This window comes from Thrips palmi, unplaced genomic scaffold (assembly GCF_012932325.1).
Source record: "Thrips palmi isolate BJ-2018 unplaced genomic scaffold, TpBJ-2018v1 HiC_scaffold_5, whole genome shotgun sequence".
Taxonomy (NCBI): Eukaryota; Metazoa; Arthropoda; class Insecta; order Thysanoptera; family Thripidae; genus Thrips; species Thrips palmi.
Genome location: NW_023144632.1, coordinates 11,093,861 through 11,120,148, shown reverse-complemented (window position 1 = coordinate 11,120,148; position 26,288 = coordinate 11,093,861). Strand labels below are relative to the sequence as shown.

General features: G+C 61.7%; 1 protein-coding gene across 1 annotated transcript; it reads left to right on the top strand.

Annotated features, from left to right (window-relative positions):
- Nucleotides 1-1,351: 1,351 nt before the first annotated feature.
- On the top strand, nt 1,352-22,853 carry LOC117650330 (knirps-related protein-like; the record flags this gene model as incomplete). Its single annotated transcript, XM_034393690.1, has 4 exons — nt 1,352-1,626; nt 11,527-11,604; nt 21,371-21,650; nt 22,531-22,853. Coding segments are annotated over exons 2-4 (681 nt in total), but the record flags the coding sequence as incomplete, so codon positions are not given.
- Nucleotides 22,854-26,288: the final 3,435 nt, after the last annotated feature.

Here is a 26,288-nt window from a genome sequence, read left to right as displayed (position 1 = left end):
AAGTCGGTTTTGATCAACTTTGGGGCGCGCTCGCTTGGAGCACGCACTGTGCGCACGCACTTTTAAAAAGAGCAGTAAAGTATCGAGTTACCCATCGGCAAAAAATACGTATCGGTACAGTATCGCGAAAATTTCGTTAGTGTCGGCAAAGTGCCTCGACACCAATTTCAAAGTAACTTGCCCATGCCTGGTGCCAAGGCACCACGGGGACAGGCTCGACAGGCCGACGGTGCATTTGGCTTTTGGCTTTCGGCTTTGCCACTCATTGAACGCAGCGCTCTCACGGACCAGCGCTTCCAGGAAGCCGGCGTGTCGCCACTAGTAGTCGCCACGCCACTGCACGGCGTGGCACGGCGTGCACCCAGTCCGCGCCAGACGCACCATCCGGGCCGCATTTAAAATACCTGGAATAATTAATGGTGGAGTCGCGTAGGGGGAGTGCGAACGCGAGTAGGGAGGGAGGGGGCGGGGGGTCTGGCGGTGTCCAAGATTTATAGCGAGCGAGCGCGGAGGGTAGTGAGGCGAAGGCAGTACGGGCGACGCCGTCCTGGGAGACGTTGTGAGTGTGGATACTATTTTGTGGAAATGGTCTGGCGGTGCGGCCGGAGCCGGGTGCTCTCTGCTGGCGGATGACCCACGTCGCTGCGGACCACACCGCACCGCTCTCTATGTCTCTGCCAGCGCCACCAGGCCAGGACCAGGCTGCAGTGCGGGTGGATCCGCGGGGAGGGCGTTTTGAAAGCGCCGCCAAACGCGACGCTAACAGGCACGACGGATGCCAGCCACGGCGGTGGCGGACTTTGAACCGGCGTTTAAGCATAGGCTGCTGGTCCCAAACACTGCTGGGGGGAGAAGACACAAGTAGAGCACTCATCTCCTTAAATCTTTGCTGCCGACGTGCGTTCAAATCTCCAACAACGGGCAGCGTCCCCGAGCGCTGTTCCCGAGCACGACGCCTCGTTCCGTGAGTTGAAGGCTTGCCAGGACCCAAAACAATGTGTTGGTTTATGGTTGAACTAACACAGCGGCCTGGCCTGGCGGTAGGGCACCACAGTGGCCTGCTCGCGTTTTCGCCCTCTGCCCAGTGTGCAGAATCGCGGGCCGCGGGCGTCGCGGCGAGGCGTCCGCTGAATGAGCCTGGCGGCGTGGCGCGGCGTGGCGCGGCGCGGCGCGGCGCCGGTACCCGGTGGAGGGGCGCCTGCCTCGCCTCTTCGCCTCTGCCTCGCCTCTGCCTCGCCGCCAGGTGGAGGGGGCGTAAAGGTTACGCGGTAGTAGGGGGTGGCCCCGCCGGCCCCGCCGCCCCGCCTGGCAAGGTGCATCGCGGCCCGCTCATTTCACCGGTCGTCGCCGATCGCAGCGCGCGTGCCCCTCCGCGCCGTGTGTGTTTGTGTGTGTGTCTTGGTGTGAGTGCGCCAGTGCGCGCACGTGGAGCGGTGTGCGCCAGCGTGTGCCGCCGTGCGGCGACGCCGTTTGTGACAAAGTGCAGAGGATTATATCGCAGTGTGGCAAAGTGATTGTGACCAAGTGACAGTGAGTGCGACATGGCGGAGACCTAGCCGGCGAGCCTCCCCTGCTGCCACACGGAATACGACTCGGTGACGCGGCGACGCCGCGGCCCCCTGCAAGGTACGGCGCCGTCCTCGCTTCCTCGCCGACGACGTCGGCGCCTTTTTACGCGCGTTTTTTGCCGCCGGTGCATCTTAAGGCGCAGGAAGGAAGGGCAGGGGGTGACTGTCCTGTTTATCGGCATTGACTGACTCCATAAGCATGTCTTTTGCCGAGTGCGGGGCGCTGCAGGGCGGGGTGGGCTGGCGCGGGGCGGGGCGGGGCGGGGCGGGGCGGGGCGGGGCGGGGCCCGAGGCGTCCGGGACATTCAAAATGCAGCGGCAGAGCGCCTTGCAAATGAGCGGCCTGACCTTTCATTCTACATGATGCTGCTGCAGTCAACATTATTATTTTTGCAGGGCGGACGCGACTATCGTCCGCGGAGTTCGAAGATTCCGCTGCTTCCAACTTCATTTTGTGGGGTGCATGTGGGGACTAACGGCCTCTCTCCTTGACGAGTTTCGTCCGAGTCGCACCCCACATGCCCGCTGTCACATGCCTCGCGGTGTATCGCGAGGGTGTTTACTTGCAGAGGCGCCGTCTGATTCGGAGGTCCGCTGCCTGCGTGCTGCCAAAGTCGAACGCCCCCTGCTTGGCTTGCTTCGTTTGCTTCACTTGCCTCGGAAACGGACGACGGCGCGACCGTGAACACCGAGTTATGACGCCCCACACTTCGTGCCGTACGCGAGATCATCTCCAATGTTGCAGATCTCTTTCGCAACTTCTCAAAGTAGCCGTCCTGTCGGGCGAGTTGAGACTGACCCGTGCTTTCCCCCCCCCCTTCCCTTTCCCCTCCCCCTTTTCCCCCTTTCGACTGTAAGGGCGGCCATATAACACGAGCAAGAAACCGACATTTCTCGTTTGAGCCGTGAGAATTAATAGCCGAGCCGCCCTCTTTTTTCTCGAAACGAAAATAAATTGGAAGACTTGATGGTCTTTTGGGGGAATTACCGGACAAGTGTTCCCCGACGCGGCAGCAGTGGCAGTGTGGTGGCAGTACAGCCCGACCGACTAAAAACCATCCGGCTACTTGTTTATGGTACAAATGTGTTCCGCAGAGCAAGGAAGCAAAACATTCTCATCAGCAGCCAGCGAATATAAAATACGCGTCCTTTTGATTGCGCAATTAATTTCGTTCGAACCCGGATTTAATTTATCGGTCGTCGTTTCAGTGATTGCTAAAGATAAAGATTGCTTTCTCGAAAGCACCGCGCTGCCAGCTCTTTTTTTCCGCGCCCGTCAAATCGCAAGTCTGAAAAGATGCGCAAACCGCGCGTCGGGGAAGCCACGCCGAGGACACGTGTGAGGAAAGTGCGATGGGATTACGATCCCCCGAGGCCCTGGGGGCCTGGGGGCCCGGGGGCCGAGGGGAGGGGGGGCGCAGTCACTTGTTTCCCATCGCCTCGTTTCGCGGCAAACTCAATAATAAATACGGTAGCCGCGCACTTGGAGCACTCCGCGCCGCTTCGCCGCTTTCGCTGCAAAACGAGCACAAGTTTGGCCGTGTTTTACGGTGGCTGTTAATTGAGGCCCGCGGGGCGGACGGCCGCGACGTCGCCGCGCTTTGACGCGCCAATCTGTATTCGCGAAAACGATTCACTTTTTCAGGCGGCGGCGGTGTTCGATAATTTACAGCTCGGGGTTGAAATCGACGGCGGGCACGACACGCCACGCTGCTACCGGGCTTGGGGGGCTTCGGCTGCGAGCGCTCCGAGGCGGCGGTCTGAGGCGGTGCGGAACGGAGCGGAGTCCCATGAGCACCTCATGGCCAGACTTGTGCGACCGTACTTTGGTCATTTTTCGACAGCCCCAGTAGCCAATATTCTGCACGATCCTAGACAGGATTTATCGAAAGCGACGTACGCGAGATTTTTGACAGCAAACGGATTTCCCATCAGGTAAATCGACTTCCAGCTTGGTTTGAAAGACTGGGGTCAGAAGACTGACCGAAGCTGTACTTTCTACATTCTCGGTGCTCGTCTAGCAGTGCAGCGACTCGGTGGGGCGGCCGGTGCATGTGACAGTCTTATGAAAGCACTTCGCAACGCTTTAGATGTTCCACCCCGGTGGTTGGCAGATGGCCGCGTTGACGGCCACGTTGACGGACGCGTTGACGGCCACGTTGACGGACGCGTTGACGGCCACGTTGACGGCCACGTTGACGGCCACGTCGCCGAGCCACGCTTGCTGAAATCGGCCCTCCACTCCGTCCTCTGCCCCGGTCGGTGACTGGTAGAGGCCCGCGCTTTGACATGCACGTCGACCGCCATGTCGCCCAGCCATACACCCCACAAGCGCCAAAGATCGGCCTGGCCTTGGCTCTCCTCCCCGGAGCCCGACCCAGATCGACCTTGCGCCTCGAAAACTGTGTGTATATTGCGGGGCGGGTGGGGCTGGGCGGCACGAAGCAGTGTCGTGAGGCGCGGTGTGAGAAAGTCCTCCAGAGCGCCTTGCTCAACGCGCGCGTGTGCACAGGGCTAATTAATGGAGGGCCCCGACCGATTCGGCAGGCGCGGCAGGGCTGGCAGGGATAGCAGGGCTCCATACCAAGGATGGACGCAAGCGAATGCCCTGGACGGTGGGCAATGCATGGGTCCTGTTTGCGTGGACATGATTTTGTATACACGATCTGAGCTCTATGTGAGCTCTAGATTCCTTAGAAAGACCTCGACGAGCTTGTCTCAACTATTTCCAACTCACGACAGCAACAGCCAAATTCAAGTGTCCCCGTCCCTTGAAGAAAATGCCCTTGACCCGAAGAAATGCTTTTGGCCGGCGCTACCGGGAGAAATGCTCTTGGCCGGAAGAAATGCTCTTGGCACCAGGCCGCGACCCCAAAATATTTTTCTGCCACTCTAAATGGCGTTGCGGTCCCAAGGCTCGCCCAAGAACCATAGAGCTCGAAATAGGTCCGTTCGTCCCACTGCGCGACACGGGTGACCATGGTGACGCCGGACTGCACCGCGCAGCACCGCCCAGCACGCATTGTGTCATCGCTGCTCGATGGCGCGCAAAGCCATCCGCGCGCACGCCAACCTCCTCGTCACGCGCGACGCTCGCACGCACGGCGCGTTGCGCGAGCCGAAGGCATGGCCGGCAGGCGGGCCCTGCTGCCCAGTAGTCCCGATTACACTAATGTGCCAACCACCGCCGCCGCGAAGGAAAAGACGACAAAGACTCTGTGTGTTTTGGCAACACGGTCGGCGGGTAATTGCCGGTAATGGGTCTCACGCAGGCAGACGCAGGCAGACGGGTGGGCAGGTGTTTACCGGGCAGTGCATGCGTAGCGTGCGTCAGATGGCGCGCGTTGATCGCTTAATTAGTGTCTATCGCCTCCGCGGGCTGCGCGCTGCCCGTGGCGCGGAGCGGTGGCGGTACGGCACTGTCGGCGTGGCACCTTGGTGGCACTGCGTGGAACTGCGTGGAACTCTAGGTGGAACTTCACCGAGACCGCGCTCGCCACCCTCCGCGTCCGGCTGGGTGGGCTATCGCCGAACCACGCGGCAAAGAGTCTTTTCAGTTTCCAACTAAAGGCGCCCAGCAAGAAAAAGGACCACATCAAAACCATTTTACACGCGCTAAAATTGAGAGTGGGAACCATTTTTGAGCACTCACAGCAGGAAAATGAATAAGTTGTGGTCATTCCACTTTAAGATCTAGAAGCAGTGCGAGCGGCCTCTTTGCGTGCCGAGGCACGCATTCTGCTTGTTTTCCGCGGCGTGGTGGCGGTGGTGACGGTCCGGCGGTTTGGCGGCGGTCGGTGCGTTTGAAGCAGTTCGGCGCTAACGAGGTGACTTGTCCGGCCGGCCTAAGCCCCGGGCCCCCCGGGCGAGCCGCCCCTTTCACCAACGCAATCCATTCCAGGGCGCCCTGGCGCCCTTAGCAACCCAGCGGGCCAACCCCTCGGCCTGGCTGGGCCCCGCGGTGCCCGGAAACCCGATGCACAGGGTGCGACTTTGAGGGCGAGTCAGTTTCTCCGCCACGGCACGGCGTGGCGCAGTCAGGGTGCACCCCGCCATGGCAGGTGGCCGCTTGCGACCGCGCGGAAGACCTCCCAGTAAAATCTAAGCTCTAGAGAGAGAGGGGGGGGGCGATAAGCATCACGAAACACCCCATTGGCAAGATTTATGGCGCGCGGAAGTGGCATTCCTAACGCGATAATATGAAGCGCGAGGACCTCCGGGGTTGTCGCCCAACACTGCCGACTGCTGGCGACGCGCCGTGTGTGTGTGAGTGTGTGTGTGAGAGAGAGACAGTGTGTACGTCTCATGGATAGCGCACCTTCCTGTGTGCGTGCGATAGCTTTCATTAGCCGCGTGGTGAAATTGGTTAGCGGAATTAGGCCCCTTGGGCGATTCCGTCTGTCTGCAGCATCCGCAGCATCCGCAGCATTCGGTGCCCATTCGGCAGTCGGCAGCGCACCGCCACCGGCGGCCCGCTAGCCTCCGCGACGACGTCTAGGTCCAGCGCGTGTGATTCTGGCATCCTGGTCGGGGCCGCCAACCAAACCGCTGGGAGGTTGGCAGTCACGGCATCTGACATATAATTCCACAAGCGGGGCTCACAAGGTGGACCCCGTAGAGGTTTTTTTCGCCTTTTGGAGAACTTTTTTCTGCAGTTCACCCATCTTGAAATGGCGAGACTGTGTGTGTCTGTCGGTGTCCGAGGTCTGCACGCCACGGCGGCGCACTGGTGCATCAAGCACGATCAAGCAGCCGGGCAGACAAACTAGGAGGCGTCGCTGACAGGCCGGGCCCACAGGCCGGGCCCGCGCGGCCCCGCGGTGCGCGAGTGCCCGTCGACCAGACCCGTCCCGTCGTGGAGGGGAGGCGATGAGGCGTGTCCGCGTGGTGCGCCCGGCCGCCACCAGAGCGCAGCACTCGCCGCGTCCCCCCGCCAATATGCTGTATTCCGAACGGCACTCGCCCAATCTGCCCGACACCGAGCAACCGAGCCGCCGACGACGCCGCGGTGGCGGTGCCCCAAGGTTCGCCACAGGGGCTTCCCGGCTTCCCTGTCGCAGTCAGGAAGCAGGAAGAGCTTGAGCGCTTGAGCCACCCGTGACGTTCGCATAAAACTGCATCTCGCTCTGCTCCTCAAGCCACACGTCGTCTTCTTCTTCTCCTTCTTCTTCTTCTTCTTCTTCTTCGTCGTCGTCGTCGTCGTCGTCGTCGCCGTCGCCGCCGTCGCCTTCGACTTGCAATAGCGGGCCGCACTGTCGCTGTGCCGCAGAGCAATCTTCATTTTTCAAGTGAATCGGCTAAAAAGGCCCGCGCCGTGCCGCCGTGGCGCCGTGGCCTTTCTGGACGCGGTTCGTTATGTCTTCCACGGCACCGCCTGCCATCGCCCCATTCGGTGAAAACTGGCGGTAGTTTTTTCCTCGGCGTTGTCGCCGCCGTGGCTTGGCTAGCGCCGCGCCTTCGTCTTTTAGGGGGATGATTTGGAGGAAACAACCGTGCTGGACGGCCGGTGCAATTTTTCGGTCCAGTCGCCATAGGAGGCAGGAAAGGAAACGAAAAAGAAAAGATGGCGCCATCCGGAATTCTGGAATATCAGGGTTCAAGGAAGGCCGTGGTCTCCCGACGACCCGCCACCATCGGCGGTACCGCGGCAGCGCCAAATTTTTCCACGCCGATACAAGAAGAGAGCAGTCGCGATGCTTTTGCCGCGGAGTGTACTACTCCGCTTGTTTGTGGCCAGTCTGGTTTGCACACGTAGCCAATGGCACGCCAGCTCGCGCTAGTTGGGCCGTCGGCGCCGGCGGCCAATCACAGTGATTCGCTCGCCTGCATGTTCAGGTACTTACCTCAAACTCGCGCCGCGCTGCGCGCACGCCCCCACGACACATGCTTCGGCCTGGCCCGCTGGGCGGCTGGGCGGCTGGGCCGCTGGGCCGCCGTCTAGTCGGCCGTGCCGCTCGCTGTGTGAATATCAAGCCGGCGTGAACCGTTTCCTCATCAGGACGTGGATTTCCTCGTAATGGCACCCGGTACCCTGGGTACTCCGGGTACCCTGGGCGCGTGTACCCGGTCGTGCACCGCCTGCCCAGTCATTACGGCGCCCGATGCGATGAGTAGACACAGCCAGCAAAAGCCAGCCAGCCTAGACTGGTGCGGCTCACCGCACTGCACAGCTCTCGGATCTCAGCTGTGTGAGTGGGTGTGTGGGTGGGTAGTAGTGAGCCGTACACTGCTTCGCCTTCCGCGTTGGCACTGTAGCGTCTGACCGCGTGACAACCAGACCTGTGGAGAGGCAGTCGGGATACCTGTTTAGGCGGACTCTGCTCTGGGAACATTAGCTCCAAAATCGTTTGGCAATGGGACTTGAACTAAGCACATGCTGGCACCAATAATGTCTCTCCGAACGAATACAATGATACTATCCTGTGTTTGACTAGAACCCTTGAGTGAATGGAGTGCGATGTGAGGTGCCCGATTGACTTGAAACAGCCCGCTAGGCCAGCGGTTCCCGACCTTGGGGTCGCGGCGAGGTGGTTGGGGTCGCCTGGGGTCGCGGCTGTTTCCCGGCTGGCAGAATTGTTCAAATCGGTCGAAAATGCCTTTGAAAACTCGTGTTTTAGGCCGACTTTAAGCAGCGACTGCGTCTGATCCGAGGCGGTATTTCGTCCTCCCTCAGCGGGCATTTGGTCTTTGGACCTTCCTTTAGTATGCCTTTGTTACGGAGTGCGATTATCGGCCTTAGTTTGGGAGCAGTATTGTCTCAAAGTTGATGAAAACAGTATAAAATGCCTTTGAATGCCATTTTGATCCATTTTGAGACAATACTGCTCCCAAACTAAGGCCGATAATCGCACTCCGTAACAAAGGCATGTTAAAGGAAGGTCCAAAGACCAAATGCCCGTTGAGGGAGGACGAAATACCGCCTCGGATCAGACGCAAAGGCTGCTGAAAGTCGGCCCAAAACACGATTTTTCAAAGACATTTGTGGCCGTTTTGATCAACTTTGTAGCAATACTGCTCCCAAACTAAGGCAGATAATCACACTCCGTAACAAAGGCATGCTAAAGGAAGGTCCAAAGACCAAATGCCCGTTGAGGGAGGACGACATACCGCCTCGGATCAGACGCAGTGGCTGCTTAAAGTCGGCCCAAAACACGATTTTTCAAAGACATTTGTGGCCGTTTTGATCAACTTTGCGGCAATACTGCTCCCAAACTAAGGTGGATTATCGCACTTTTATCAAAGGCATGCTAAAGGAGGGGTCGCGTGGGGTCGCGAAATTTTTCCTGGGGGTCGCGGAAATTTTTGTATCAAATTTGGGGTCGCGAACCGAAAAAGGTTGGGAACCGCTGCGCTAGGCCCTTGCCCTGTGGGGCCTGAGGGACTGCAGCTCTGTGTGGATCCTCTATGACGCTGTAAAGTAAAGTCTTCCAGGCGTGCGGTGCGGACCCATGCGGCTCCCGGAGGCGGGCCGAAGACCAGGCCCGTCCAGCCTGTGACCACATGAAGCGGCCTGGAGCGGCCTGGAGCGGCTTGGAGGATGGAGGTGACCGGGGTAATTACGGGGGTCGGGCGGGGTCACGGCCAGCAGTGTGTTCCGGGCCGCCCGGACGTGCTCGGCTCGACGTGCCGCGGCGCCGCGGCCCAATCCACACTTTACTCCAGTATGTGTGCCTGCCGTGCCAGACCGACTAGCCTCCCGGTCGCGCTGCCATTTGACCGGCAAGCTTCGCGGCTACGATTCGAGGTGAGCTCTTCCCGAACGGAAGCCGCGGTCGTTCGGGGTCTCACATCGAGACGCGACGCCCCGGGGAGCCAGCGCGGCGACGCGGCCATGTCGCTCTGAAAGCGGCCGCTGAAGGCGTCGAGGCGACGGCCATCTTGGACGCGAAGTGGTGCTGCCGCCGATCCCATTGGCGCCTCCCGTGGGACCCGGAGCGCGGCCGGAGCGCGGCCGGAGCGCGGCACGCCCGGAGGGTAGCAGGGCGCGCCAGGGCACGGCTCGCCAGGGCACGGCGGCGTCGTCGTGACACTTGAGCGTGGGAAGCCCGCCGGCCCGGCGCGCCCCGCCGGGAGGCTGGACCCGGATGGATCCGGATGGACCCCGCGGCCGGAAGTACACCGCCGGTAACAAATGACCGCCGCGGCGCGGTCGTCCACCGGGTCGCACTGCTTCTGGTGCTCCAGGCTTCTGGTGCGGCGGGCATGTGCGCTGCCGGGGCGCGCGGCGCTCTGCACGGTGGGGCGGGGCAGGCCCTTGCCTTGCCTTGGGCTGCGGGGCGCCCGTCGTGGGAAGCGGCGAGATGAGTCGCCCATTTCTGGAATGTGATAACTCGATCTTCTTGAGTTCTACATTTCGAGACGCGCGTAATTCGTGCTTCCCGTCGGCCCGTCGGCGTGATGAGGCGGCGAAGTGGCGCGGACGGACGCACTGCCGGCCGGGAGCGGGGTGGGGCGAAGCAGGGCGCGGCGCGGGGGGGGGGGGGGGGGGGGCACCCAGAGGCCCGCTGCACCACCGCGCCGACGACGGACGCCACCATTTGCATAATCCTCGGCGTTTGTGTGGATAGTGTCCCCGTGGACGCGGGCCCGGCCGTTACAGGTCAATTTAGTGCGATAAGGCGAAACGTGGCCGGGTGTGTGGTCGACCCGGCGCCAAGACCTGTTCCGAATGTTTTTGGCACTTTCCGCGCTCCAAATAGGACACGAATCAAACTCTTAGTGGTAGTTTTGGATTCCTCTTTTTACTGTAAATCCACCGATACCATCATGTGCTTGATTCGGGTCCTACTTGAGGACTGCAGAGCTCGAAGTCTAAAGGCCTGAACACTCGTAGAGCGCCGCTGCCGGCCGCCGCGCCCCTCGCTGTATTCCAGGTCACGAGTCGTGTTGTGGTGTCCTTTATGACGAGCGCGGATTGCCACCGCCTGGCCGCGCTGCCCGCACTGCCGCCTCAAAGGGGTTATGGCCGCGACTAGGATACAAGTGGTGCTGTAGGTTCAAGCTGCTGGCTGCCTGCTGCCTGGCAGCCTGCTGGCTCATCTAGGAGCCCCGAGTGCCATTTCGCTGCTCGCACTCCAGTGCGGGATTCCTGCCCAGTCTCCACCCGGCCCTCCAGCTGGCTCCCGGTGGGGCCTCGGTATCGCACTGGACGGCCGCAGGGCGATTTGTCCTGCTCAGTGACCCGACCCATCGCCGGGCCCCCAATTGGACCAGCCCTTCTCCGCTAGACCGGTGGGACCAGCTGGGAGTCCCAGCCTGGGACCTACCACCCGGCCGGGACCAGCTATCCAGGAGAAGGATGCCTTTGGCACCTTTGCCACGCCAATAAAGGTTGTCTCTGCATAAATGCGGGTCGAGGTCGTTACCGCTGCCAATTGTTTATTGATTTTCTTTCCGTTCTTCGGACGGGCTAGGAATGCGGAGAGGGGCACTGGCTGGCCTGCGCGTCGATCATCGATTATCTCTGGGGACTCGAGTTGCAGTGCGTCGCAGTGCGTTGCAGAGCCACTCGTTGCAATCCTGGACGGGTCACGCGGTGCACGTCACAGGCCCCCATTGTCGACCCGGTAGCAGCTGTGTGTGTGTGCGCGCGTGTGCGTGAGCGCGCAAGCCGCGCAAGCGCTTTCCAAGTCACCTGGGGACACGTCAAGGGGTATGGGGCGTTTCGAACGGGACGAAACGAAACAACGCGCGCGCGCGCGCACGCACACACACACACACACACACACACACACACACACACACACACGCTCACACACACACACACACACGCACGTGGCGCGCACGCGTTCGCGCACTCGACAGCCCCGACGGCTCCCCGCGGGGACTGCCGCCGCGACGGATGTTCTTCGGGAGCGCCTCGTGTCGTTGCGGCCCGCTCATGGAAAAACTTTGACTTCCTCGACGCCGTTTCCGCAATTTGTCCGATATTTATGTTCTGCTTTTGGTCGTGTTCCAGATGAACCAGCAGTGCAAAGTGTGCGGCGAGCCGGCGGCGGGCTTCCACTTCGGCGCCTTCACGTGCGAGGGCTGCAAGGTACGGCACTGCAAGGCACTGCACTGCAAGGCACGGCACTGCGTCGTAACAGGCTCCATCCTTGTTTTACTCGCCGGGTGTCAACGGCGGGTCAAATTGCCCGCTCGTCTCATTTGCTTCTGGTAATAAAATGCAAATGGATTGCCGGGCGGCTGATTGACGCGTTGCGGGATAAATGATAGCGCATCCCCGTTAACGCGACTCGCCAAGGCTGCCAAAGCGACGAGCACTCTGCCATCGAATTCCCTCTGAATTCCGCTGATTCGCCTATGTATTAGCGGTCCGTCCTTGCAGCACATCTACGGAGAGTCGTGCAGGTTTGATAAGGAAATATTCGAAGTAAAGAAAATTTGCCAACTCGCTGGATAGCGTTTGTGGTTTTCCTTTGTCATGTGGGCTCGTTTTAGAAATGAAACATCATGAGGGAATTTTTTTGTTGTGACTAGCTTGTTGGGGAAGTTCGGGGTAGCTTTTTTCCCTTCATTAGCAATTTGAGGTAGGAAATAAATGTATTTGTGCAAGGAAAACTAAAATCTGGCAATTAATTTCGGTTCAAACCGTTTATTAAAATCAGCAGTCTCCTTTTGGACGGCCAGCGCAACGGGCGTAGTTTTAAGCATACGAGCGGACTATGTTATAGATGATGAGTCCTTGGCCGTGTTTCACGGTGAGTCTTGTGCCACCATTACTGCAGAGAAACAAAACGAGAGTCCGGCGCTAAAATGATCGGTAGTTAAGGAGGGTGCGCGCTCCGCGCATGCGCAGCGTCGTGCAGCGCGGTGCACTGCATGCAGTGTGGTGCAGTATGCTGCAGGTGATCAAAGTCATAAGGTCGTAATCATGCGCGTTATGCCCGCCATTCGGGCCGTTGGGCTGACGGCTGACGGCGGCTGACGGGCGAGCGCCGCGTTTTGGGCCACGGGGCAGCCAGGGGCAGCGGCCAGGGAGGGGCGCCAGATTTGAAATCTCCGGCGGTCGGTGCAGGTCTCGGTGCCCCCGGCGGGGCAAGGCAGCAGCGCTGCAGCGGTGACACGGAGAAACGTGTGGCCAAATATTCGGCTTCGATCAAATTTCTCGCCTGCAGCCGCTATTAAATCTCACATACGACCTTTCAACTTTCGTTTTAATGGCAGATGGGATCCCTGGTGACCCCGTTGGGCTGCGGGGAAGAAGGGGAGGGAGGGGGGCTCCTCGCGGGGGCACCTCACAGGCGCAGCCAGGCGCGGCGTGCCCCGCAGCCAACTCTACACGGATTCAGCAACAGTTAGATATTTTTATGGGCCGCGCTGCAGCCATGCTTTTTAGTTATGTCGTTCGCTTTAATTGTATCGTTTTTCATGCATCCGCTTGCACGACCACGGGGAGCGCTAGTCAGCTCAGAATTTGCCAGAAACCTTATGATTGTTTCTGCTTTTTTTGGCAAAAATCACTCGGAGCCGAGCAAGGCGAAACAGAGTTTCGTTTGTTTTTGTGTCTCGCCGCTCCTCCTCTGGACACACGCACACACACACACACACACACACACACACACACGCACAATTGAACGGTTGCGTCAGAAGGATGCGCGCAAAGCGATGCGACCATTGTGGATGTGATCCAGAGCGCGTCCAGCCCGCCGCCCGGCCCCCTGCACTGCCGGGGCAGGGGCGCGGGGCAGGGGCGCGGGGCAGGGGCGCGGGGCCAGGGGTCAGGGCGACACCGACTCGCGTGTACAATCGCACAATCGCTCACGATGCCACCGGCTGGGCTCCGCGGCTCCGCATGGCTGCCGCATGGCTGCAGGTTCGAGTCCTCACGACCCGCTTTCGTTGCCCCGCGCTGTTTATTTAGGTATTTATTTTTTGCGGTGGCGGCGATCGGCATGGACTTCGAACGGGTCCAGTCTTTCCAGAGTACTCCCTTGCGCCCGGCCCGGCGGCCCGGCCGGCCGCGTGCGATGGGCCGGTATCGCCCATACCTGCCAGCCATGGCTGCTATTTGTCAAGTCGAGAATGCAACATTGTTCGGCTTCGGACTATGACCGTGCCATGCCGAGCCGCGCCGCGCCGCACCGGGCTCTATGACTAATTAACTTCGGGCGTTGATATATTGGCGTGTGCCTTATGGTCCTTATGGCTCCGTATTGTCCGGGTAATGACGTCCCGAGTCGTCCCGACATCGGCGGGGCTGGTGGCGGGGCCCTGGTGGCGCGGCGCGCGGCGTCGCCCGGCGTAATGGTGCGACTGCCGTGCACTACCGAGCACTGCCGTGCTGGCGCGGCAGCCCGGGAAACTTTTTTGTCCCTCGCGGAATCACCGAATTCGTGGCGAGATGGCCTGCCTCGGCCTCGACCTGCCTCCGCCTGCCTCCGTGCGACTCCGCCTGCCCGTGTGCGTGCAGCGCGCCGCAGCCCTGCGGCCCGCGGAGCGCTTTCTGTCGGAAGAAGAAAACAGTAAACTCTCGGCTCGGCACTGTGAACGCAATAAAAGGAGGCGTGTGTGTAACACTGTGTGCGCGACACCGGGTGTGCGTGTGTGCGTGCGTCTGTGTACAAGAGCATCCAGCCCGCCAACGGCGGCCAACGGACAACGCCCGCCCATCTCGCATCACACGCCTCGCGCCTTCCATGTAGAGCTCGCGGCTGCCGCGGCTGCAGCGCCGGAAATTCGACTCCACACGCACGACCTCCGGCAGCACTGTTAGCACCGCCAGCACCGCCAGCAGCTCGGGAAGCGCATCCGCACGATGACGCTCCTCTTGTTCGTCTTCTCGCTCGCCGTGGCCCCGAGGTGCCCCGAGGCGCCCCGAGACACCCGACGGGCCCCGCGGTGACAGCGTGATGCAAGCCCTCGGGTCCTGCAGGACTAATACGACGTGACCCCTGTGGTCCCTGTCGGACCAGCGGGCCTTTACGTACGGGCCCTTCAGGCCTTTTAGGACCGTTTGGGTCCTGGGGCTCGCTGCCTGCAGGTCCTTTCGGCTCTTTGGGTTCGGTGGACCCTGCGGCCAACCTGCGGCCGGCCGGGCCCTTTGCGCCCCGTGGGCCCCGTGGGCCCCGTGTCACCGAAGGGAAAGGGCGGGCATGGCGAAGGCATGGCGAAGGCGGCGGCACGATCGTGACTTTCAGTTCGAATGCGCCAATCATCGCTCCTCCTAGAAGTTCGCCACGCCGCGGAACAAGCAAGCAGGTCCGTCCATGCCTTCGCTGCCTTTGCAGAGGCGCGGCTGTCGGTTCTCGATCTTCTTCTCGGCAAAGAAAGCCGCGGAGTGGCGCGGTGAGCGCGGGAAGCGCGTGGCGTGTCGGAAGCAGCCAAGGGCGGCGCGAGCGCGAGCGCCACTCGGACTGTGTATGTTAACCGCGTTTACCCGCCTCGGGGACCACTCGCGCGTTCAGGTCTCCGCGTTGCAGGTCTAGGACCGCCAGGGCCGCCAGGGCCACGATGCTTTATCTCTCGCTCTCTCGCACCCCGGCCCCTCTCGCTGCTCGCTCGCGGTCCAGTGCGCGGCTAAATCGCCCGCGCCGGCACCGCGGGGGCGAATTTGAACAGTCATTTCTGTACAGCTTTGCAGCTCATTATTTCTCGTCGTCCAAAAGAGAAAAAAAGCAAAAAAAAATGGTCCAGAATCAGTTGTTTGCAGCGGGGCAATCGAACATGACCTCAGCCCTCCGCGGCGCAGATACGGCGTGGCTAGGCACTTTTTAATAGCGAGCGGGAAAAGAAGCGCGTCGAGCGTGAGTGGCATGAGCGCCCATTTGTTGGCCGGGTACCCGTTGACTCAGTTACGTCACTGCCACTGACCTTGCTCCCAGAGCCGGCGCAGCCCGCGCAGCCCCGCTGCTGGTGCGCGCTTCCTTCACGGCGATGATACTACATCTTATTCAGCGAGCGCAGTGTACCATGGCATCGCTGTTGTTTCTCTCTCGCTCTCTCTCCCTCGCTCTCCTTCTCTCTCGCAAACACTGCTCCTCTGTGCTCAGCGTGCGTGACATCGTCCCAGCGGCCCGGCTGGCCTGGCCCTTCTCGCTTTCTGGCTCGATCGACCGATGCAGGGCCAGCGGAGCTGGTGGGTTTGGCACAGCGGAAAACTGGAATGGACGCCAAGGAACCCCCTCCCTCCTTTTTTCCAAAGGGCCTGCCTGCTTTGTTTTTAGTTGTATAATAGCACCCCCGCCGCGCGGCCAGCCGCCCGCCCGCCGAGGGCCAAGGCTGGCCAAGGCCGCCGCGGCCGAAAGTGAGTGGGGACCGCGATGGCACGGCGTCGGCACGGCGTCGGCAGGTCGGCGCCGAGGCATCGTGGGCGGACCTTGGTGTTGCCACTTCCGCCGCGAGTGCCGCGTGCTGCCGCGAGGATGTCGTAGGTCTCGGACGCGTTAGCGAGCGGCGCCGATGTGCCGCCCCCGCGCCGTGCCGCCGTGCCGCCGTGCGCTGCGTCAGCTGATTGTCCGCGTCGCCCACGAGGCGCCGCCACGCCGATGCACTGCTGCACCGCTGCACCGCGCCCCAATAAGACGGCCGGCCTGCCGATCGCCACCATGCAGACGATGCAGACACGCGCCGCGCTCGGTCGGCCGGCGTCGTCGCCTGCCCGCGGGCCTCGCGTGCTCCTTGACTCGGAACGTGGGAAACTGGGTCGAGATGCTCGGGCCGCGGAGGAGCGCGGCGGGCAGCCAGGGCTGTCGGCAGCAGGGCAGGTAGGGCAGGCAGCAGGGCGTGGGCGGCGACCTTGGAGAGGAAGAGGCAACCTGCGCGCACTTGTGCCTCCGTGCCACTCCGTGCGTGGGTGTGGCCGGTGTGGCCGCGCGGCAAGACGTCGAGGTCGCAGTCCTTGGCCCTTCGGCGCTATCGCCGCCCCAGACCGCGTTGCGCGGAGCACAGCGCAGTCCCAGGCGCGGTGTTGTGGCGGCACGCTGAGCGCGCGGAGCGATCTCCGACGCCGGCGAGAACCTCGTGAAGCTCGTGCTTCAGTTTCGGCCGGACAGGACAGGGGACGGGGGGCACACTGGGAGCGCGGCGCGCACCGCGGCGTGACGCTGCCGTGGGACTGCTACACTTACGCGAACATATCAACGGTCTAATGTTACACCACGGCGCGCCGCGGCGCCACGACGCCGCCGTGGCCCCGTCTCTTTCGCCTCGCGTGACCCGGCGCGCCGTGGCTCGGCGCGGCGCGGCGGCACGGCGAGTCGCGGGAGACCACCAGGCGAATATCGGCCAGCTCGTGACGGCCCAATGAGTTCTGGGGGCCGTGATTGAATTGGACAGGCCGGCGAGTCAAGCCCTTGATTCATGAGGTGGGCGTTGTGGTGCATAGGCCAGCCTGCCGGCGGTTGCCAGGTTCACGGTCGCGGCGCCCGGCGCTGTGCGGGTGTCGGGTGGCGCGAGGCGCGGCCCGGCGAGGCCTAGGAGACACGGAGGCTGGCGGCGGAAACCTCCTCGTCCTTTCCAGGCCTTGCAGGCCTTGCAGGCCTTGCATGCGTCTGCTCGTGAAAGCGGCCGGGCCGGCCGGTCTGAAGGTGATGCCCGCTGCCCGCGCGGGTCAGCGCAGCGCAGTTCCAGCGCGTCCGCCCGCCCGTCCGTCGCGGCGGACTCGGTGGTGGGCAGCGCGGCGCCGACGTGGCCGACGTGGCCGACGTGGCCGACGCACTGTGCAACTGGCCGTCCCTGATTCCAGGTCATAGAGGGCGGAGATAGGACAATGGACGGGTGGCCCAACCAGACGAGGCTCTGCCGTGGCTCTGCCGTGGATGTGCCGTACCGCCACCGCCGCGCTCCGCCCGTGTGCCTCCTGATGTACAATGGCCACTTACTGTGCCTCGCCGCCTCGCCGCCTCGCCGCCTCGCCGCGCGGCTTTGCGAAACCAAACTACTGTTTTGCTCATCCTCTGACTGCCAGATTTTTCATCTGCGTGCCGCGACCCTGCGGCTGTCTTCAGTAACGGCCGCGCTGATGACGGCAATGAGCGCGAGGAAAAAGTCGCAATGACGGCGCGGGTTGCTTGGGTTGCCTACCCAGGCGAGCGCTCGCGCACTGGGCGGCGTGTTGTCTATTCAGCCTGGCGGCGCCAGGGTAGGCAACCCTGCGGGCTGCATGCACGGCTGTGCGGCGTGTTGCCTATTCCGCCTGGCAGGCGCTAGGGTAGGCAACCCTGCGGGCTGCATGCACGGCTGTGCGGCGGGTTGCCTACCCTGGCTTTGGCAGGCGCTCCCGGAGCGAGCGAAGATGAGGGCAACGTGTTCGGTGGGCGCGGGCCGCGCGGGCTTGCTGGAGCCGAGCATCATTGACCTTATGTCATCAGCTGCAGAGCGCCTTGGCTCGGCGAGCGCAGATTATCGCAGCCTTACAACACCCTTTAAATTTTTCCTCTCCACGCTAAGGTCACCCGTGCCACCGGCACCGCGCCGGCGCCCGTCGGCCGATTGGCTCGGTGCGGGCGTCCAGGTCGTCCGGGGCGTCCAGAGCGTCCAGAGCGTCCAGGGCCCCGACGTCCTCGCTAAGCGGTCTTCCCGTCCGACGGGGCCCTCGGCGCCCTCGGCGTCGCTGGTCCGGCACGCGACGCTGCAAAATGGGGGGAAGTGTGCACTATGGAGGTGAAGACCGTGGCGTCATCGGAAGTGATGCAAGATGAGAATTGTATCAGCATGGCTAGGCGTGGCGCGGCGCCGTTGTTGTTGTAGCTCGTTTCCGTCGTGGCCTTGTGAACAATCAGCATGCAATGCCGTTGCCATGCCGTGCCGTGCCGTGCCGTGCTGGGCCGGGCCGTGCTGAGCCGCGCAGGGGCGTCCCATTGTTGACCGCCACACTCTCCGGGTGGCAGGGGGCGCCACTGACCTACGCAAGGCGGCGCCGCGCACGCCTCGCTGGAGGACGGCACGGGACGGCACGGCACGGGCGGCTCCAACTCGAGCGTGGCAGTGTAGCCGTGACTGCGGGACGGACGGTAGCGAGCGGGCCGACCCCGCGGGACGCAAGGCGGCGCGGGACGTCATGCTGATGATCTGATGCGATTTGGAGCGATGGAGCCGACTCTGCTAGACACGACTCGAGCTAGCGACCGGCGCCTCGCTCGGCGTCTCGCTCGGCGTCTCGGAGGCAGCCCGCGGGGAAGGGGGCTCTTTTCTGACGCGATGCGCAGAGTGCGCGTCGATGATGTCCTTCCAGGATAGCGGCCGCAATGTCCTGTCGCGCAAAGGACGCGACGCGGCGCGGGTCAGAGGAAGGCACTTGACATGCGATCGCCGCTCGCCTGGAACGGCTCGCTGGCGCGGCTAGACCGGCTAGACAGCCCAGGGCGGCTGCCCAGTGAGTGCCCGAGCGGCCCGAGCGCCCCGAACTGGAGCGGACCGTCCTCTGGTGGCCTTCGGCTGCCTTCGGGCACCTTGAGGGCGACATCGTCCTGGCGAGTGTCAAAACGGGCGCGCTTCTGGAAGTGATGTAACGGCATTGTTATCCTCGCTGGATCGTGCAGTCGGACAGTCAGTGAGCGAGCACCTCACGCTAGCCGCCTTGACACCGCCCGCCCGGCCCGGCTCTGCCCGGCTCGGCTCAACTCGCCCGAGCTAGGTCACTGGCGCGCGCCTCGCCTCGCGCTCCTGAAAAATGAGACGAATTTGTCTGCAGGAGGATTTCGCTTTCCTGGGCAAGGTCAAGTCGCATTATGCTGCACTGCAGCCCCGCGGGTCGTCCTGCCGCCCCGCCGCTGCCGAGTGACACCACAAAAGGCCGAGAGAGAAAGGGATAAACGAGTCGAGGCTCGCCATCTACTTCAAGTGCTAGGCGCGCTGGATCGCAGGTCTAGGGATTTGCAAACTCTGGGCAGGCTCCAGAAAACCTGAGGTACATAGAGGACCCGCGCGGCGCCGTGGGCTCATCGGTTCGTCGGGCACCGCCGGTGGATTGTGACGGGGTCGCTTTTCCGGAGGTGGCGGTAACGAATCCTCCGCGGCACAGCGCAGACAGCGCACGCAGCGCATGCGGACGGCATAAAAAGTTGCCTTCCAATCAGAGCCAATTTGTATGTATTGAAGCCGTCGCGCCGTCGAATGGTCGAAAGCAGCAGGTTCGGCGCGGCCTGCGGGTCGCCGTCACGCGGATTACCCCGGCCGGCCGCGCTGCCGCGCTGACGGGGTCTTGGCCGCGGCGGCCGCGGCGAGCTTCGGGCCGGCGCCGTCTTAAGCCGCCGACGGACGAGTCATAAAGTGCCGAGCAAAAGGCCTTTTTCGGCTTCTATTTAACTGAAATCAAATGATTTCGTTGAAAAAAGGAAGGAGTTAGTTGTTCTGAAAAAGTCTCGGTCTGACTCGGCCCCGGCGGTGCCGTGCTTGTTCTGCTCCATTATTCGCAGCCCGGCGATCCTAATTGGTACTTCACGTCAGGCTGTGCCGTCCCGTCCCGTCCCGCCGCGTCCCGCCCGACTAGACGGGAATCCAGATTCAGTCGGTAACGTGCCGACCCGTCCTTCACCTTTCGACCGCCGTGATAAGCGCTGTGCCGCGCCGCGCCTTGCCGAGCCGCGCCAATAGCAATACTAATAAGAATAATATTCCGCGAGGCACGCGCGCTGAATGCTAAAACAGTGTCGGATTTGCCAGCGCCGCGTCGCCGCGTTGCGCACGCACTTGTTGACCCCAGTCCGGAACGGTCCACTCGGTCCAGAACCTAGTGGACGCTGTCGGGAAAAACATGCCGTTCCTTCCTTCGGGAGCAAGAGGACCCAGTGGTCGTCGATTCGACCGTTTCTTCTGTTTTGCGATGGTTTTCGCTTGAGTCAGACGGCGTGACCGCGACGACATCTTGGCTGCTAATCCATCCATCATGTAGCCGCGCAGGCGCGCGATTAGCAGGCCGGCAGACGCAGGCAGACGCAGGCCCGCGCGCAACCTTGGCGGCCGGAGCGGCCGAGCGGCGAAAGAGTGCCGTCACTGCTTCTCCAGTCACTTAGGCCTCGCTCCCGCTCCATATCGGGCTTCCGGATGCTCCAGCGCGGGCCAGGCCGGGCCAGGCCGAGCACGTACAACAAAAAATACGAAAACATAGAGAAATAAAAGGCTGCGCCGGAGTGGGACCACACCCGCCGCTGTGCCTGCTGCTCAACTGGACAAAGTCCCCAGCAGCGGCCGAAGTGCCCGACCCGACCGGGCCGGAGGTTTCCGGAATCCGGCATGGAAGCCGCAGATCCGCGACCCGATAGCCGGAAGCGCGTCCATCGCCGGAAATGATAGGAGAAATTTGCATGGCGGCGGCGAAGTCCCTCGCGGTCCCTCGCGGTCCCTCGCAGTGTCGCACCGCCGCGGCGACGCGATTAATGCAGCAGCCCGGCGCTGGGCAACAAGTGGCGCAAGTGGCACACGACGAACCGGCACCTGCCGCCGGCCTGGCATTCTTCTTCCTCCCCGTGTAGGCCGCTATCCAGTGCGCATCTCCACCCCTCCCCCGCCCAGCCTCCCCCTCCTCCCCCTCCTCCGCGCCGTACGGGTTGGCGAGGTCCGCGCCGCCAGCTTTTCCGCGATGTCCCGCCGTCGTACACGCGGTTACCTGTAGGACTTGCTACCCGGCCAGCCGCGGCCAGCGGCCCCGCTGGACACGCCGCCGAGCTGCCGGTACCAGTGCTGCACCACAGCCATTACAACTCGAGGTGAAAATTATCGCGGAGGGGCAGTCTTGACCGGTCTCGTCTCCGGCTGGACAGTGCGCCACGCGGCAGGAGGCCGCGGGGAATGCGTGTGCATGCCGACGAACGCCGCGCCGTCGCCTTCGTCACTAACGTGGCCTTGCTCGTCTGTTGCAGTCCTTCTTCGGCCGGTCCTACAACAACCTGGGCTCCATCACCGAGTGCAAGAACCAAGGGTCGTGCGTCATCAACAAGAAGAACCGCACGTCGTGCAAGGCGTGCCGGCTGCGCAAGTGCCTGCTGGTGGGCATGTCCAAGAGCGGCTCGCGGTACGGCCGCAGGTCCAACTGGTTCAAGATCCACTGCCTGCTGCAGGAGCAGCAGCAACAGCAGCAACAGCAGGCGGGCCAGCAGTCGTCGCCGGGCTCGGGGCACAAGAGTCCTCCCCCTCAACTAGGTCAGTTAGTAGTTCGGGGGGCGCGACCATCCCCTCGGTCGGGCAGAGTCTCTCCGACCGCCACGGTCGCGGTGCAACGTCCAGCACGAGAGCCTACATCTTGTCCGCCGCGTTGCCGCGTTCCGCCTGGGCTTGACCACGGGTAATCCGCGCTGCGCCGGCCAGGCGTGTATCGGCCGCCCATCGAGTGCCGGCAGAGGCTGCGGGCAGAGGGCGCGGCCGCGGAGCAAGGCGCAGGCAGGCCAGCCCCGACCAGCCCCGGACAGCCCCCCTCGGGGTCGCAGGTCGCGGGGAAGTGCAGCGAGCGCGGTGCGGCCCGTTCCACCAGTTTAGTTGGCGTGAACCAATTCATGCCGCGGTGCCGTACCGCCGCGCCGCATCGCCGGGATAACTCGCCGGCCGAGCCGAGCCGAGCTGCTCAATAATCGTTCATTATTTCAGGACGAACGAAGGGTGTAATTTTGAGGCGCGCGATGTGCCGCGCTGTGCCGTGCCGTGCCGTGCCGTGGCCGTGCCGTGCCGTTCCATCTTGCCCCTCCTAATTAACGCAGGCTGAACAAATGCTGTTTGGAAGCCATCGTGGCGAGAGGCGCGAGGGCCGCGTCCGGGGTGGGGTGGGGCCGCGCCGCGGCGGACTGCAGCTGCGGGGCAGGCGCAGCAGGCGCGGGTGTCTCGGGCGCAGCCCTGCGCAGCCCCAGTCAGCCTACTACTTATTGGACACAATGCAAATCGCTTGCTAGTATGTTAATGGTGGCGTGGCGGTGGAGTGCCGCGCGGTGCCGCGGCGGACAGCCGGGACTCGCCTTGCCCATCCTGATGCTTTCGTCTCCGAATTTGTTCCAGCACCAGGCCGCTAATCTTTTTCTGCTTTTGTTGGCAGGTATGCTCGGCCCTCACGCGCTGCACCAGGTGCTGTCCCGCGCCTCCACCAAGGAGGACCTCCTCATGCTGGGCATGGTGGACGAGTACAAGCACTCCGAGCACGCCGCCTCCTCGCCCAGCGGCTCCTCGCCTGAGTCGCACAACTCGGACACCTCCGTGGAGGTGGGCGACGGTCGCCTGGGAGGCCACCGCGGGCACCACCCTGGCCACGGACTGAGCCACGGACTGAGCCACGGTCTTGGCGGCCTCGGCGGCCTCGGCGGCGCGCTGCCTCCCTTCCCGGCGCGGCCGTCACCGCTGCAGCACGCGGCGGGGCCACCCCAACACCCACCGCCGCCCCCGCACCCCACGGCCAAGGAGCTGCTGCTGCCCCTGTCCCTGCAGTCGCTGCCCTTCATGATGCCCCACCCCGCCTTCCTGCAGCCCCACTGCCCACCCTTCATGTTCCCGCCGGGCGTGCTGCCGCGCGCCTTCAACAACAACACCACCCCCTTCAACAACAACAACAATAACAACGAGGACACACTCGAGTACAGCAAACGTTTCTACCTGGACTCGATCCTGCACGCGCCGCGCCCGCACTACCGCGACCACGGCGACGACGGCGACGCATCGGACGGCGCGGAGGAGGCCAAGGCACCGCGGCGGCGACCCTCGTCGCCCCCGCGACCCAAGATCGCCCTGCCCGCCCCCGTGGACGACCACCCCATGGACCTGTCGGTGCGGGGCGGTGGCGGCAGCGCGACCAGTAACCGCGACGCCGACGTCTGCTCCGTGGCGAGCGGCGGTGACGACGCGGAGGCTCCGCGACGACGCCCGTCCAGCGACGCGGGTGGCATGGCCGACGACGACCGCAGCTTGAGCGGCGCCAGCGAGAACGGTGACAGGGAGGACGAGGACGAGGACGTGGACGTGGAGGTGACGCGCGCGCCAGAGAGGACGCTGCGGGTCATCCCTCTGGACCTGTCGGCCAGGACGTAGAGGCGCTCTCGGGCGCTCCGGGCGGACCAAGCCGGCGGCCAAGCCGGACCGAGCACCGAGGAGGCCCGCGGAGACGAGGGAGCCCTTGGTGTCCGACGTGACGTTCACCACGGCGATGCGCAGCTCGGGGACGGAACGCCTCAGAGCGCCATGAAGTCATGGTGCTTATCTACTCCACTGTCCCCAGGCCAAACAGCCAGCATGGCCAGCATGGCCAGCAACCACAACGCACAAATTGGAACGGTTCCTCGATTATCTTCTTCTGCCCACCTCGCGGACGATGTTAACTTGTGGCCAGAAATGGACTCGCGATCGATCGTTTTGGAAATGAAGTTTGGCAGCGTCGAGTGCCGTCGGAACGTTGGCCACACGCGAAACTTCCCCGCGTCAGACATGAAGTGGGCTTGAAGCCTAGGGCCCGGCTCAACCTTTGTGGCCGCGACCCCAAATTAAAGCCGAAATTTTTCCCAGAGCCCAGGAAAAATTTCGCACCCACGGACCCTCCTTTGACATGCCAGGGGAGCCAGGCGGGCCATTTTGCTCCCTCAACGGGCAATGTCTTTGGACCTCCTATATGCGCCTGTTACGGAGTCCAATTTATGAGAATCAGTCTGTGGTTTAAAGGAAAAGTGATAGTAAATTTCGGGAGGGTCTATATTTTTATCTTTAAAGATAGAAATTTCATGAGATAATCGTATAGGTCGATTTTACCCAGCGTCTATCCGAGGCGGGCATTTTGCTTTCCTCCGGGTTTGTCTTGAACCTTCGTTAGCATACCATGTTACGGAGGCAATTATCAGTTTTAGTTTGGGAGCGTATCGTCTAATTGCGAAACGCTCTTAAATGGCCATGAAAAATTTGTATAGGGCCGATTTTAAGCAAACAGAGTCTGACCAAAGAGCAATGTCCCTCACGCGCAATTCTCCCTGAACCTGGCCTTAGCTGCCTTTGGTCGGAGGCGATTACAGTCTTAGGTCGGAGCGTATGTCTCAAAGTTGACCAAGATGCCACAACCGGGTTTTCAAAGACACTTCACGTTTGACCGACTTTGAGACAATACTGCTCCCAAACTAAGACTGATAATCGCATCCGTAACAAAGGCATGCTAAAGGAAGGTCCAAAGACCAATTGCCCATTGAGGGAGCAAAATGCCCGCCTCGGATCAGACGCTGTGGCTGCTTAAAATCGGCCCAAAACACGATTTTTCATGGACATTTCCGAGCGTTTCGGCCAACTTTGAGACAATACTGCTCCCAAACTAAGACTGATAATCGCACTCCGTAACAAAGGCATGCTAAAGGAAGGTCCAAAGACCAACTGCCCGTTGAGGGAGCAAAATGCCCGCCTCGGATCAGACGCAGTGGCTGCTTAAAATCGGCCTAAAACACGACCCCAGCATCGCCGCGACCCCTTAAAAAAATTTCGCGACCCCGCTTGGGGTCGCGACCCTAAGGTTGAGAACCACTGGCCTAGGGCTCCCCGCCGAGCCAGTTGTGGGCAACTTAGTGTTGTACATATGACGCGAAATACCAAAGATGCAGTGTTTTGAGGAAGCATCCATGAACTTGATTGTGTTCTGACTTCCAGCAGCCAGGCCCTTCTCCTCTACTTCTTAATAATTCATTAATTAATTAATTCAGAATAAATTTGCGCACTGTTAATATCTCCCATTTCGACGTGGAGGAATCTGTCTGGTGGTTCATAAAAGGAAAACTATTGTGATAGTAAATGACGAGAAGGGGGTTGTTGATTGTTTATCTTTAGATTTAGAGTAAGATTCTATTTTAGAGTTGAAGAGACTACATAGTTCTCTTTTTCCCTCATGTGGTCCTACTTTGTTGGCTTTTGTGTTACTTCTGTCTCTCGTACAAGAACTTGTGTTCAGTTACCAACGTTCAAAACATTGGTGTATTTATTTATAAATCTGTTTATATTTTTGCATCGTTTGATATTTCAACATTTCTTACTCTGGGATAGTGACATTTCTTAAAAATGTAATGTTTACAGTCATAATAAAGTGTTACCAAAATACACTGAAACGGCGGTTCCCTTCGTTTTCCTTTCCCGAACCTGGCTCCCTGCTCCTCGCGGCCGCGGGGCGCCAGGGCCAGGCCAGGCCGCGCTCAGGCCGCGCTGCAGTCTCCAGGATGCCGCCAACCGCGCCAAGCCGACACGTCATTTGGAAGGCGTCAGCCCAATCACTAGCCTTGTCCCCTCGTCGGGCAGACTCGGCAGACTCGGCAGCCGAGGACGTGCCATAAATATCTTGTAACGACATCTTCGGTCCTTCGGTCCGGCCGACCGCGGCTCGGACGCGATGTAATTAATTGATTACCCCGTGGGACGCGGGGGGACGCGAGAGAGAAAGAGGGAGAGGGAAGTCCGACACGTCCCTCGCGATGAGGCAATGGCCCGCGCATTGTGTGGATCCGAAATGCCGAAAAAGATGCGAAAGATCCCCCTCCCCCTCCTCTTCCAGCCAGCCATTGTCATAACGCTGGGCATTTGTGGTGTGGAATGATAGGGGGCCGAGCAGAGCCGAGCCAATCCGCGCGCCGCGCGCCGCCAGCGAGAAAGTCACAGCACACCAACCAGAAGAAGTGGCTCTGATGGTGCCGGCGGATGGGCGGATGGAGTTCGGTTCTATACAAAGCAGCGGTCTGCCAACGAACGCCGCAGTATGATTTGGCGACGCACAGCGGGCCAGCTAGGCGAGCACGACTGCACTGGACACGCTCGGAGCTCTGCATGATGTAGAGCATCGTGGACCATGTT